The following is a 15,052-nucleotide window of genomic DNA, read 5'->3' as shown; positions in this document are numbered from 1 at the left end:
CGTGCACTGATTCTCCTTCCCCTTGGCATCGATGGAAGAACTTGAAACTCTCCGAAATCTCATTTGGTTTTGGGTCGTAGTAATCGCTCAGAGCACGGACCGCTTCGTCGTACGTTAGCGAATTTGGCTTCCTGGGCGCCACCCTTCCGCAAAGCACTTGTATCGTACTTGTTCCCAGCGCTGACACCAGCAGAGCCCTTTTCTTAGCATCATCCACCACATCGTTGCCTTCAAAATATGACTCTATCTTCACGAGGTAAGCGTTCCACTTATCTTGTTCGTCGTCAAATTGCGGCAGATGGTGGGCCATGCTTGGAGCGTTGCCGGTTATCCTTGGAAACCCTGCGTCACCAGATACCGTCCCTGCCGTTGTCTGTTCATCACCCGCCTCTTGGTTCATGTGCTTGAAACTCGTCGCCACTGTTACGACGTGGCAGAGCTCGTCGCGAGTAAGACTAGCGTCCGGTGGTGGCTGAACGACTCCGAGGTTTATCGGTGCTCTGAAGACAAAAACGAGGATCGAACGCCACGTGCCAACGCGAAAAACCACACGATCAAAAGAAAAAGAAAATATACACACGTGCTTTGGCACGTGATGAACATGATTACAAAATACACAAGGAAAACTTTCGTAGAAAACAATACCTTGGGGCTGCGTTTTCTACAGGTTCGAAGCAATCCGACGAGGCGCGAGATTTGACGGCTGTCTTCTGGGGTTGCGGAGCTCGGGTCGGCTACGTTCCGTCCTCGCAATCGACTCCGCCCAGCTTGGATCACCGCGCTCGGCATCGTCATCTTGGTCCGAAGGGCACCAGCGGGCCGGGCATCATCCTCCGACGATCCGCCCAACCACGATCCACCCGCCACATCCCATGGTGACTATACAGGGTGATGACTATTTGTGTTCACAGTATATATCTTTACTTTTGAAAGCAATATTTATTTCATTTATCCGACGCTTGATCGTATTCCAGTTTTTTGTGTTTTTTTCCTTTTTTTTTCTTCTTACAGTAAAGTACGTTTGAATTCTCCCGCTGGCTATGGTTCCCATGATTCTCTCTCACCTTCCCGAACGAACCTCACATAATTGTTTTGATCGGTCCAAAACTTCTCTTTCGAAGGAAGGCAGAGTCGCCGATATCACGAAAGACAGTTCTGAAGAAGAGGTTCCACGCCAGTCGCCCGCCGCCGTCGCCATCCAGCGCGCCAGTTTCACGATACGCGATACGACGCCTTGTTCAGAATTACGCAGTGAACGAACAGAATGCTTCCGGTTGCCTGTGGAACTTGTTTTTTTCTGTGCGTGTGTGTTTTTTTTTTTTTTTTGCAATCAGTGCATTGGCAGCTTTCTAGAAGCCACAAAAATTGATTTTTTTTTAATATTTTTAATATTTAGTGTGTGCCTGCGATGACCCACGACTTTGATTAAATTTGGCGGTTGTGTTTAAACCTTGGAAAACGGCCCGTGACCACGGAGGAGAGAGTGAGCGTGACTCAAACCGGCCAGTTCTCAATCGGCGGTTTTCGGGTGGGAAGAAACCAAATTTTGAGCCGATATTTCTCTTCGCGGTAGCTGGGCTCTCATATGTCATGTACAACTAAAAACCTTGGCGAGCATGAATACGCTGTTAGCGTCCCTTTAAAGAAAGCAACGGGAACGGGCTCCTCTCCCAAGGACCTACACAGATGAGTTTCACCACGCTATGTGAGCCGACTGAGAAAGAACCCCTCACCCCCTTTCCCATTCTAGGGCCGTAGCCCTCCTCCCCCACAACACACACACACACACACACACACACAAGCTACACTCGAACACCGAAAACCCCAAAAACATTACAATAAAGGAAACTTTCACAGGGTGATTCAAAAGAAAAGAAGACTCGTTTTCTTTGGCTCAATAAGTGTAACCACAAACATACAACACCAGCTTCACCGTGCGCTGTGCACCGATTATATCTACAAGGGAAGACAGAGGTTGATAACCACAATAAAATTTTCTTTCGGAACACTGACCAGATATTTTCAGCTGGAAAAGAGGAATTCAGAACCTATAAAATTGTTCTTTGCGGGGACGTTTCAAGTTCTGTCATTTACGAAGCGAGTAAGAGTCAAGTGTCAGAGTGAACAGCCATGGCCCAACGATTCAGCACCGTGCGATTGTTCTTTGTGGACTATTTACGGAGACGCAAGAAGAAAGTGTACCGCGATAATCACCTCAGACCAATAGGGAGACTCAAGAAAGTGCGGGTGGAAAAGCTACTGGCTCCAGGGACAGTGAATGAATCTGACCTTTTATGCCAACACTGCTAAAAATACCTCCAGAATGAGATTGCTTCTCCTCACAATGTGAGTACATCAAGCTCTTCTTTCCGGGACTCTGATAAAATTCTGGCTGCCAGTCCGTCGGTAACTCTATTAAAACCTCGTAAAACCATTAAAAAAAAAGTGAAAGCCGTTTACAAATCCCTGTAACGCCGAATTGGAGCGCAGCTCTTGAGAAGGAGTGAAGGGTACTGAGGGGATGGTAGACCCCTCCCCCTTCTCCTCCTCCTCCCCTCATTCTTTAATATGCTCCGGGGGGGGGGGGGGGTCACGTGACCTCGGGGGGGGGGGGAGGGGTGTCACGTGACTTCGGGGAGGGGGTCACGTGACCTCGGGGAGGCGTGACCTGGGGGTCACCTCAAGGTCACGTGACCACCAAGGTGACCCCCACGTGACCTTGGGGGTCACGTGACCTGGAGGGGTCACGTGACCTCGGGGGGTCACGTGACCTCAGAGGGGTCACGTGACCTGGGGGGTCACGCGGGGGTCACCTTGGGGTCACGTGACCTTGAGATGACCTTGGAAGGGGTCACGTGACCTTGGGGAGGAGACCACGTGACCTCGGGGGTCACGTGGGGTCATCTTGGGATCACGTGACCCCTTCCAAGGTCATCTCAAGGTCACGTGACCCCACGTGACCCCCAAGGTCACGTGACCTTAAGGGGGTCACGTGGGGTCACGTGACCTTGGGAGGGGTCACGTGACCTTGGGGGTCACTTGACCTTGGGATGACCTTGGTTACGCCGACGCCGTCGGCGACGCCGACGCCGCTCAAGCCGGGAACGGGCCCCTAAGAGCTGCGCTCTAAAAAAAGGTGCGAAGCGTATTTGAAGAAAAAAAGCAAGCTCAAGTGTGTTCTTCGATTAGAAGAAAGCTGTCAAACGTTTATGGCGTGAAAAGGGGCGAAGACAGTTGTGAGAAATGTGCGGAGTGGTTCGATGCGTTCCGCAAAGCGCTGAAGGCATGCAGTTCCCGCCATCACCGCAAGCGATTGTCCACGCTTCTGCCACGAAGCATGTCGAAGAAAGAACTATTGAGACGGGTGCCGGAAGTGACTGCCTACATGATTCATCAAACAAGAAACCTGAAGCACAAAGGTGGTGTATGGGCAACCCCTGATCCCTATATGGGAAAAAGGCCGAATGCCGAAGACGTGAGGGTTGCACTTGAGTACTACACACCCGACGACCTCGTATACGCTCTGTTCAAAGCCCCAAACAAAAAGGACGTCGTTAAAGCATGATCAACGACAACAAGACTAAAGTCGTATAAAGGTTTATGACCCGCTCAGTTAAGGTAGCTTACCAGCTGCTTAAGAAGGACCATCCCCATTGAGAACTAGGCATCTTCGAATTGTATTTCCTACGACCAAAATTACTAAAAAAAGGGTCCTGAGCACGAGGTATGCGCAGGCATATATTGCGTCAATTTTCAGTTGCTTCTAACGGCAATAACAAATGCCACAAAGAAAATATTTGCTGAAGACGACCTCAAGCGCATCTACCTCTGCAGCGCTCCAGAGAACGATTGCTTCCTGCGCCGTTGCGAAAAGTGTAAAAAAAAAAAAAATACGGTGGCTTAGCTCGGCTATGCCAGGATATACGTAGCGTGAGCTTATGCGCACAAAATGAGAGGCGCTATCGAGCGGCTCCGGCGCAGCGTCATACTTAGCTACTACGCAACGGAGGCGCACAGCTGGCCACGCGGCGGCGACAGTGCGTCTGCCGCGGCTTTGATGTCACTCCTCTGGAATGCGCAGACCGGGGAGGCGAACGCGGCGGCGGCTCCGGCGCGCCAGCTGTGCGCCGTGTGACGTCACTGCTCCTCGCGCACGCGCAGCACGGAGCACGACTCATTATGCGAGCCACGCGAAACAGCTCAACCTCGGCCAATTAGCTCACGCTACAAAATGCAGAGCATCTTACTGCAGTAGCTTCATCTCGACGAAGACAAAGAGATTTGTTTCGCGTTATGGGACGCCGGCGAACTCGTCAAAAACGTTATTGACACTTCCGCCTTCCTGCGGGACCTGGAGTCATGGAGCGAAAAGTATGAGGCATTCTTCCGTGACCTTCAACGAAGCCTGATATGTGACACAAGAACCGCCTTACTACCCAAGGCAATGACGTTCCACTTCGATTTTGCGGAAAATTGGACAGTACTCTTCCCAACCGAAGTGCGAATTTTCATTGAAAAAAAAAACAACGAAAGGCTTGTGTCTCTCTTCCCATGTGTGGTAACGTCCCCGCAAGGCACGCAAAGCATTGCCGTTCACCGATGACACGACACATGACACAGCTCACGGTCTTCTAGCTACAGACCCATAGAAGAGTATATTGATGAACATTACCCAGCCTTTTCTGTAATAATTTTTGTATCAGACGGAGCGGCGGCGCATTTCAAGAATCATTTCCAGTTGCACGAGTTGTCTCGGAAGCCGTACTCTTCGACAAGATGGATCTTTTTAGCCACTGGTAACGAAAAAAAGCGCTTGTAATGGAGTATGTGGTGTTCTTAAACCCCACGCAACGCTCACCAACTTGAGATCTTCGCTCAGCTCAACGATTGTCATTGCTGCGTGAAAGTGCTGCGTGAAAAAGTAACAAATGTCTGCATGTTCCACCTGTCTGCGGAACGGGTTCGAGAGTTTCGTGCGGTGAAGCAAGCATAGCGGACCACCGTAAAACCTGTGAAAGGGATCTAGGCATCTCATCTGTGGAAGTCATCATATGCCGAGAGGCCGGATGTATACATGGCCAGTTGCGCAACTGAGAGTTTCAAGCTTATTTATGCATAGTTAGCGAATTTGCAGAATCGGGCCGTTATGTTTTTGACAATTGTAAGCTAAGTAATGGTATTTCAGCTCAAAGTCCCTTTTCGTGTCAGTTATACCCACCCCTCTTCAAAAAAAGGATTTGAGAAATAGAAAATACGTGCCATAACTAACGCTAAAAATGTTTGGCGCTGTGCGGCAAAGCCGCTATGACGAAGACGTCGGCTTGCTCTGAGTGAAGGTTGGTCGTATCTTTTCCCGTATGGAAACATATGTCACTCAATGTTTTGCCATCAAACGTTGATTCTAGTCACTGCAAAGTGCCAAGGGTAGTTAAAAAGATATAAAGTTTTTTTTTTTTTTTATATCTACGCCTAATCTTGCACATTTTGAGAAATCAGCAGCATTTCCGCCTTAATAACAAAAAGACAATTCAGCGTGGGTATGCTATCTTTATATATTCGTAAAGAATATTTAAAGACGAGCTTTTTGATATGTTTTGTGAAGTACTAGGAAAGATGGCTTATTTGCAAAACAAAAATTGTAAATATGCCTCTAAAACGCGTTTTTAGGCCGTGTCTGTATTCTTTGTTTGCATATAGATAATTTATTGATATTTTTTTCGCGCATGTCTCGCACATTTTTAGAAAAATGTATTAAAAAGTTATGGTGACGTGAAAGCTTTGGTGAGAAAATGACGACTGGGCAAAGTAGCCATTGCGGAATCTACAATTTCCATGCCTCGGGCTTCTTCAGTTTATATCTCAGCAAAAAAAAAAGTTATGGCGTTCATATATAGCTGAATGTTCCTCCCACAAACATGGCTTTCATATATATTTTTAACAAAGATATAAAAATTACGACCCGGACCATCATTTCACGAACTGACGTGGAATCACCCACCTACCTTGTAGATCGGGGTGACAACGGCGTTTTTTCATGACGAAGTCATGGAGACAGAATCAACAATCCGTATTAACAACCCTGCCAGAAGGGGGTGAAAGTTTTGAGCTGAAAGCTTAAAGAGTGAATAATGTACAGCATCCTCGCTGGGGCTCTAGAAGGGGAAGAGCCTGGTGAGAGCATGCTTTAAGTCGTCCCCTGTTACGGTGATGGAAGGCAAAGAATCGGTTCTAGTATTCGGGGGCGCAGAGAGAACATCTCCTGCGCGTGGTGAAATAGTCATAGGAGCGCTGCGGCGAGATCAGATTAAGGCGGAATGAGTGCTAAGAAGTTCAGCTATTTCGGTTTGTGAAGTAACCGGTTTGTTGTCATGGAGAAAAAGAAATGGGCTCACCGATGTTTTTCGCTGGTGTTTGACGTAGGCCTCGAAGCGTTTCGATTTTTCTTTGTGACCAAGGCCGCGATGTCTGTTACATACTTGCGGTGAGCCATATAGACTTGTTTGTTTATTTCCCTCTCAGTAGATTTGGCCTCTGCTAAGCAAGCCGAGGAGTTCTTACGCTTGGCCTTCATAACGAGCTTTCGTTTGCGCCTTGAAAAACGAATGATCTCTTTGCTAATCCAAAGGTTCTAAATTTCCGATGTGAGCGGGTCTCTGGCACACATTCAATTTCGATGGCTGCCATAAAGTTAACCCAAGCCTCGTACATGTTGTCGATTGAAGGTTCATTCAGGACCATCGACCACGGCGCGAGATGCAAAAGGGTTTGCAAGTGTACATTATCTGTTTTCTTGTACAGGTGCACAAAGGCGAGCGGAGCGTCCATAAGATGGGATGAATGTGTGTGTAAGAATATGGTTTTATGGTCGGCTGTTTAGGAGATTTTTTTATGACTTCACAATCCACAACTAGAGAACAATACTGGACAAAGCCGAGGTCAAGGTGTGACATCGTACCGGAAGGTGACATGTAATGGGCTCTAGACATGCTTGGGTGAAGCCAGCATATTCGACGATTTCAATTAGGCATTCGAAAGCTTTGTTCTAAGCCACGTGAAGGAGTGGGTCGGAAAACGAGCGCATTAAAGTCGCCTATGATTTAGATATTGGTGTACGACGCGCGGCTATGTGATCGAGGTCGAGCGATCTGCTTAGGGTCTCATAAGGTGCTTCGCGTGAATCTGGGGGCAATAGACGAATGAGTAGGAAACAGTCCGGCCCGATTTTGATCTCAACGAAGATTGCCTTGAGAGAGGCATCCTCAAGGTCACTTCGTCGACGACACGGGAGATGGGCGGGGACCATGCACCACAACTCGCCCCACACGGAAACCAGGGCGATCACGGCGAAAATGACAAGCTAATCATGTATCAGACAATGAGAACACAGTTTTAGGAGATGCGCCATGTAGGGCACTAAAGTCTGGTATCTTATTTCTGATCGAAGGGATGTTTGCGGGCCAAATGTTCAGATTACGCGTGCGCTTCGGCCTGGATGTTTGTGTCGTGGACTGTGAAGAGAAGGCGGAGAGCACCCGGATGGGAGGTAGGAGGGTAGGTGTCGGGAAGATAGATTCATCGAAGGGTGGGTGTTGGCACGCACCACAGTGCCTCCCCTCGTCAGATGGAGAGAGGCGGCAATAAGCTGGAAAGGAGAGGCGTTCGCCCCTGCGGCGCACCCAAAGATCAGACCTGTCACACTGTAGTGCTGCTGTCACACTTGTCAGACTGTTCTGCTGAGTTCTGATGACGTGGCACAAGCATTTGGATACCCTCCTCCGAGAAGGTTGCCGCCTGAGTCATTCCATCCCCTGTCAACTAGACACACGATGGAAGTTGAATTTTTGTTTTGACTTGTATATTATCATATATTAAGCATTGTTCTGGCAAGTCCGAGAGTCACCAAGAGGAAGTGCACCGGTGATACGGCCTTCTTAGCCTTGCCTCTCTCGACCACCTCTGCTCGATCTGCTAAAAGTCGATCGACACCGTACATTTTTTATGATATCGTTATACAGTTATCGGGGGTCAATAACTATCTTCTCAAGCGCCCTGTTATCCGAAACAGAAGCAAACTTTATTATCTTTGTAGAGCATGTTGGTGAGTAGTACTCTACGGTGGCGCGCTGAATTTCCCAGGCTGACGAAAGAAGAATGCGGTCGAGTCAGGATTGGTCATGAGTACAGTCTGCGCCCTGATTAGCCTTGGCTACAATCAATGTATCGGCGCACGCTGGGGTTGGGGTTAGAGTCCCGTAACCGAAGGGACGAATATTCCCGGGCTCCAATACTAAATTTAGAGCAGCCGGTTCCAGCCCCACGCACAGAGCTGTGACAAACATCGCTTTCGTAGAATTAGCACCCCGCATTGTGATCAATTCTTTTGTACCAAATGTTGGGGAAGTCAACTCCGCTCAAATTTTTCCGAGTTATTTCCTAGAAGCGTCTAGTGCGTGGAAAGGTGAAAAAAGATATTCTGAATCTGGTTATGTCTAGGTATTATAAAAATATTCGGGAAAATAAGAAAATTGTTTCGTGGTCCCACTAAAAAACCCAGAGGCTATTTATTTGACACGTAAACCCTCCATTCTTGACGGACAAGCTTATTTGATCACTGTTAGCAAAATGCTAATTCGTTAGAACAACTTATCTGGCGGTTTCTCGGGCTTTCGTTTAAAAAAAATTTATATACGGTTACTAATCTACATTGTAAATTTTAAGGGGCTGCAGGCATTGTATTGACGTGTGACTTTACTCTTCTTTTTTTTTTTGGTTCTGGGATGGCCTTCACATTGCTGTCATATTCCAGGTTGTTCTGGGGCATTAAATAAACCAAGAAGTATCAGTGGTACCATTACTATTCTTAAAATGCTCTCATACACGCATCTGGTTGTCGCATGTGGCCTCTCAATTAGAAAACAAAGAACAAATAAAAGGAAGGTACACTGCTTACGAATGCTGGTCACGTGTCGGATGTATTCCAGGTAGTCCGCAATGTTTTCTCGTTCTTTGCAGCGCCGGAGACAGTCACAAGGAAACCCGTGAAATGTTTCGAGGACAGTGCCGTTGGGGGCGAAATTAACGTCGGCCTCCAGAGCGTTCGCACCACGAGTTAGAAAGCGATCTACTTCGTGAATGGAGTTCACCATATGGCCAATGATGAAGAAGGGCCGCTTCTTCGCGCAGTTAGCCGCCTGCAAGAGCATGGTGCGTTGCTACGGTGTGCTTCGCTAGAGGCGTGAACCTACATGTGAGGTGTGGCCTTAGCATTCTTGCCTCACCCACGCGCTCAAAAATAAGTTACTTTGTAAGCAAGAACTATTGACTGGCTTGGGCCTTATATTTCTTATATTGTCCCATACTCATTGCTTTAATTAAGTTTGCTATTCCAGCGTAGTTATTTTGAGCCCATCACAAGATTAAAATTAATATAAAGAAATTAAAATACTCTCATGTTCCGCCAATTACTTTTTGCTATTTCCAACCTAGACCTTGAACTTTGTACTCCGGCAGTGCTTGCCTCAGTGTGCAGGGAAAACAACATTTCAGAATGCGTCAAACGAGTGAACTATCAAACAAAAAGGCTTACCAACGGGAATAGAAGCAAGAACCATAAGAGGCTATGCAAGAACACGTATAGTTGGAGAGAGCTATTACTTGTCATGCTGGCCCTGGAATGTCAGCTGAAAGAAAGGGCGTAATTTTAAATGCATATAATGAATCAGCAGAATAATTACATTGAATTTCCCGCATTGAAAAAACAAGATTGTTATTAGAAATATCATCCTCGGGTGAAATGATCTACCGCGATATAACCTAGCAAACGTTGTAGAGGTTCAGATTGGTAATGCCGTTTCATATTTATTCAAAGCGAATAAGAGCTATATCTGTTCGACGAGGTGTTTTGTTGTGAATATTATCTGAGACACAATCTTTTATATCTAGTTGACTGCAATTAGCTTGTATTTCAGAAATGATAGTCGGCGGAGAATTATAATATTGCTCGCCCTAAAGTTTCCTCAGCTTCAATTAAAGCCGAAGACTGAAACGAAACATACTTTTCAGGGGAGCTGTTAAAGGCTAGTTTCTCAGTACCGTGTCCGCCAGCAAACAAATGATGACACAAAACTCTGGAGAGCTACCGCCTTCTATAAACGACGGCGGCAACCTTTCCAGCCTTTCTACTCTAGCCAACTTGCGGCCGGCCATTACTTTGTCCCCACTATTGTGCAGCTTCGCTGGCCTTCCTTCTTTTTTACTAGTGTTCTCAAAATATGCACACGCCTACATAGCCATAATATGTTATGCTTCCAAAATGGGTAGTCTACCGCACCCTAGATTTCAATGCATGAATCTTAGGGCCCGTTCGCACATTTGCAACTTCTTAGGACCGAGTGCCTTGAAACCCGATAGATGGCGCACTGGCGCCATCTATCGGGTAGCGGTGGAAGACTTGGCGGTCCCGTGTATTTTCTATTTCTTATCATCCTCTTTTTGTTGGCTTTAAAAACCTTTGTGAATGTTGTAAACGGTCATTTCTCACAAAACGCACATTCGGCCTCGAAAATAGCGGAAAACCTCCCTCTAGAGAAATGCAGTTCGAATGTCCCTGCATAGATGGCGCCAGCGTGCCATTGTGTTCTCTCTTTGTAAGAGATTTTTAAATATTTTAAGGCACTCAATTCTTAAGAGTCTCAAGTCTGTGAACGGGCTTTCCCGTTAAAAAAAAAAAATATTTTGTCACACGAATATTTACTTACTTTATGCACTTTAACGACGAGGTATAATGCTACTCGCTCATTTCCGGCTCAAAAAATTAAAAAGTTTTAAGCCTCTACATATAGAAGTTAATCAGTAAAGTAAGCACTAAGAATTAAAAAAAAAGAAAATATATATATATATATATATATATATATATATATATATATATATATATATATATATATATATTAGAGTGCAATATACATTCTCGTTCACGGCGTACTGTGTATATCAAGTTGTAAATTATGATATTATTGTTATGGGTTAGTGATGATAATTAGAGTTTTAACTGGCTGAGCTCGTGATTTAAGCCCTACATGTATCGAGAATCGCTTTGCTACTACACTAAATACTTTACTATATGAATAAACACAATCATTAGCGAAAAAAAAACGCAAAAATGTTCTACATTGTTGTCTTTGAAGGTTCTACACACCGAACAGCTCAGAACTTGAGCAAGACCGAGACAAGTGTACGCACCTTATTTGAGCAGGATGCACACCGTGTATATATAAAACGCGTTCCCACATGTGGACCCTATTGCTAGTACCCTTTGTTCCTAAAGGTTAAACTGACAGACAATCAATCAGGCATGCTCTAAAAATATGCGCCAGGCAACGACAGTTCCAGCTACTCGTCGTTTTCGAACCTAAAACAATTTCTGAAAAACTACCCTCGAAATTGTATGCGTTGCTATGCACTCCTTTGTGGACCTTTATTTTGAATTCCCACCAAATACTGTAGATAGATCGAACATTAAAGTGATATCTTGAATGTTGGATACACTTGATAAAATACAGCATCTAAATCACATATGTAGCTCTAATAGTGTGGGCATGTTGACAAAGCTGTCAATGTCTGGCCTAATTTTATTACGTTCGTTTTGTTGTAAAACACGGGTATCTGTCTGCATGAAACGTCCAATTCGTAAAATTAATTTAAATAATTTAGTTAGACACATCTGCCTTGACTCGAACCCTTCTACCGAGAAACTGAGGTTCCCAGTGATTCATTTGTTGAATTTCCTGCGAATTGTTAGCCCAGACGTAGATAGTTGTCGATGTTTTCGATTTTTCTCACAACACTCATCATTCAATAAACTACCTGCAAACGTTGCCCGTGGTGTGTAATACAACAATTTACTGCATAAACGTGAACTTCCTGTGCCCGAAAATAACTTGCAACAGTAAATCTCAAGGCGCCAATGTTAAGTAGGGGCTAGTTGCGTCTCACAATGTAGTTAAGCATTGTGAACTTTCACCCGAAACAAAGGAAATGTTTATCACAATCGAACAGATCATCTACACACTCACATTTTACCCAGATCACACCGGTAGCTTTACAACTCAGTGTTACTAATACGACTTTTTATTAAGTATCACAAATCGCAGTACCGTTGAGCCCCTCAACTGCAACGTGCAAGCTCTTAATAATATAAAAATAACTCAGGTGCACATGTCCATCATTGGATAACGATGGACATGATAGGGCACGCGAGCATAATCTTTCTGTGCAGAACAACGCGGGGGGACACCTGGCAGACCACTGCAGGCGATGTGCTGACTGTAAGCCTCTTTTGGCTGAAACAAAATTTTTAAAGAAATCAAAAGATAAGACCGAGAGAGAGATTATAGAGGCGTTTTATATCAAAAAGAAAGATGACAAATGCGTTAGCGCGCCCTCTCTCTTTTTGCTTCAGAAAGAAGTAATGTTTCTAGATAGTTGCTTGTGAGAGCGGTGATTGGTTGCAGTGTGGGTTTGGCATACGATCTTGTGTATAAAAGTGACAGTGTTGTTTCTAATAAAATCAGTTGTGAGTTAGCGCCCGTCCTGTCGTCTTCGTGTCTTCATTGTCCTTGTTGTGTTGCGCTTTTTAACCTTTTAAATCAGTATGAACCAACTCGCCCAAACACAAGTTTTAATTTTCCATCATTGTGTTCATGTGTACTCTCGGTCTAATATGTTTGCTTAGTAACAACAATGAATATATTAAATTGTTTTGTTATTTGACAATGTTTATTTACAGTTGTTCAATTACACAAACGGTGGTCACGTCAATGATCTACGAATCGAGGCTCGCAAATGTGCCACAAACACACAACCGACGTGTATGTGGGAACAACTGGCACAACAGTGTGGGAAGAACAAAGAAACAGCTCTTTCACTACATGCTAGTATAAAAATGACAATCACTACACGTATTTCACTTCATTTTCAATAAACCGCGACATGAGTAAATATGTTTCACAGAAATTGTGCATTCTTACTACCAGTAACAGGCTCTGAAAGTATGGACGGAAATATCACACCTACACTGTGGAAATAAATAAATAAATATACATGGACACTTTCAACAAAACACATTTCAACTCATATGCGTATTCCTCATCTCTAACTGTACACTATAAGGCGCCAAACTAGAAGCCCACCCTAAATTCTGAAACATTTAGTATGCGTTTTAAATGACTCCTGGTGAAGTGACATTGATGTCGCAGTCTGTTAACTCTTATTTTACAATTGAAGGTCAGTGCGTCCTTGGAAACTGTGAGCAATAGAAAATGTACTGAAGGGGGAGTTAATACCTACTCCTTTAACGAAAACTAAATCACTAAAACAACGTGAACAAAATGCACCTATATTTTTTTTTGAAGGAGAAAAGGAACTATGAATGAAAACACAAAATATTAAGAATTAGCAAGTTATTTGTACTGCACACGCTCATGGTTCTTTAATGAAGAATGTCAATACTTGCTCATAGATCTGACAAATAGTTTGAGCTATTTTATGTATTGTAGTTAACCAAGTCATTATCATCTAAAAGATCACCAATATATTTCATCCCCCAAAGTGTCATGATAATTGGAAGTCATTTTCTAAACATGTTAGTAACGACATCTACTAACTTTCAATATTTCTAAACAAGAATTAGCATTGATCATAAACTTTGTGACATGTATGTATTGACAGAAATATAAATAACATGATAAAGGATATAAAATGAAACGAATAAAAAAGCTGGCGGATATCAAAGAGGCGTACTTTAACTTCTGCTTACGTTTTACTAAGGCGAACACTTTTACATTCGGCTTTTTATAGGTAATCACTGTAATAGTTATGTATTTAAAATTTCTGGCCCTGTTATATACAATTTGCTGGACCCTAACATTGAAAACGCGTTTTAAACATTATTACGCAGAGGACAAATTGCTTTTCATAAAACAATTTCTTGAAACCGAGTTGCTTAGTTTATATCGGCTGCAAACAAGGAAAGGCAAGGTACCATATTTCCTCCACTAGAACTTGTTCTTTTAGGAATATTATCTGCGAAACGCATAAAACCAATCATACCAATATGTAAAAAATGATTTTTGAATGACGAGGCACCGATGACTTTCACAGGAAAACGCTAGGTGTGCTGGGTTGTAAGTTAAAGAGCCAAGAGCATTTCTGCTCTTGGCTCTTTAACTCACAATGTGCCAAGAGCATTTCTGCAGTGCAGATGACAATTTGGTATACAAATTTGCCTGTCAAAGTATTATTAATTGCATTGGTGTTCAATTTGAGGCTCGTCTATTAACATATGACGAAAGTCTTCGCCACTGGGAGCTAATTTGACAGTGATGGCATAATTATCTAAACTCCTTGCGTTGCTGCGCCGATTGGCTCGGAACGACTGTGTCTTTGTGGGAGAACACATAAGAGAAATATTTCCATTTACTACATCAATTGTGTTTTGGTAAATACATTCTATTTGATAAAGAGGGGAATATATTTACGAAAACGAGAGAGTACCAGTGCATTTCACCGCGTACTCTCTCGTGCAAGGGTAGCGTAGAAGTGTGATAAACTTCTTGAAATAATTTAGCAGTGATAACACCTTGCTAAGCCATTTTTTTGTGCACCTTCATCCACGTCTTTGATAAGCTCGAGCATTTTCATTTTAACGTATCCAATCGGCAATATAAAATGGTTGGCGATATCGCCACACTAGAAAGGTAAAATTCTCTCATGAACCTTCCCGCTGCATTAAAAAAAAAAAAATAACGCCGTGAAATGAAGGCTGCGCAACCATGATCTATGTGCACAGTGTTCCTAATACACAGCTAAATAATCATCTCTCTCGACCGAGAGCATTCAGGAAGGCTTTGACCTACGAGGATCCAAAATTATTGTTTTCGTCCGAACAACTCTTTGAAGTCGCATTGGTGTTTCTATTGCTGAGATGACGGTTCGTACTTCGATACTTGACGTTGACGTTCCCTTCCAGGTGACCTAGTAATGGTAGAAGTCTATG

The 15,052-nt window shown here is 44.1% G+C and overlaps 1 protein-coding gene across 1 annotated transcript in view; it reads right to left on the bottom strand.

Annotated features, from left to right (window-relative positions):
* The window catches only part of LOC115309911 (dermonecrotic toxin SPH-like), a 45,422-nt gene extending 36,249 nt beyond the window's left edge, over positions 1–9,173 (bottom strand). Inside the window, exon 1 of the mRNA XM_029968168.2 lies at positions 8,951–9,173. Within this exon, the coding sequence (XP_029824028.2) occupies positions 8,951–9,146 (196 nt within the window). The 5' untranslated portion in view covers positions 9,147–9,173. The remainder of the gene's footprint in view (positions 1–8,950) is intronic.
* Positions 9,174–15,052: the final 5,879 nt, after the last annotated feature.

Source organism: Ixodes scapularis, unplaced genomic scaffold (assembly GCF_016920785.2).
Source record: "Ixodes scapularis isolate PalLabHiFi unplaced genomic scaffold, ASM1692078v2 PGA_scaffold0__279_contigs__length_252992795, whole genome shotgun sequence".
In the NCBI taxonomy this organism is placed as follows: domain Eukaryota; kingdom Metazoa; phylum Arthropoda; class Arachnida; order Ixodida; family Ixodidae; genus Ixodes; species Ixodes scapularis.
Note: the sequence above shows the minus strand (reverse complement) of the source record. Positions and strands in the feature narration are given on the sequence as shown.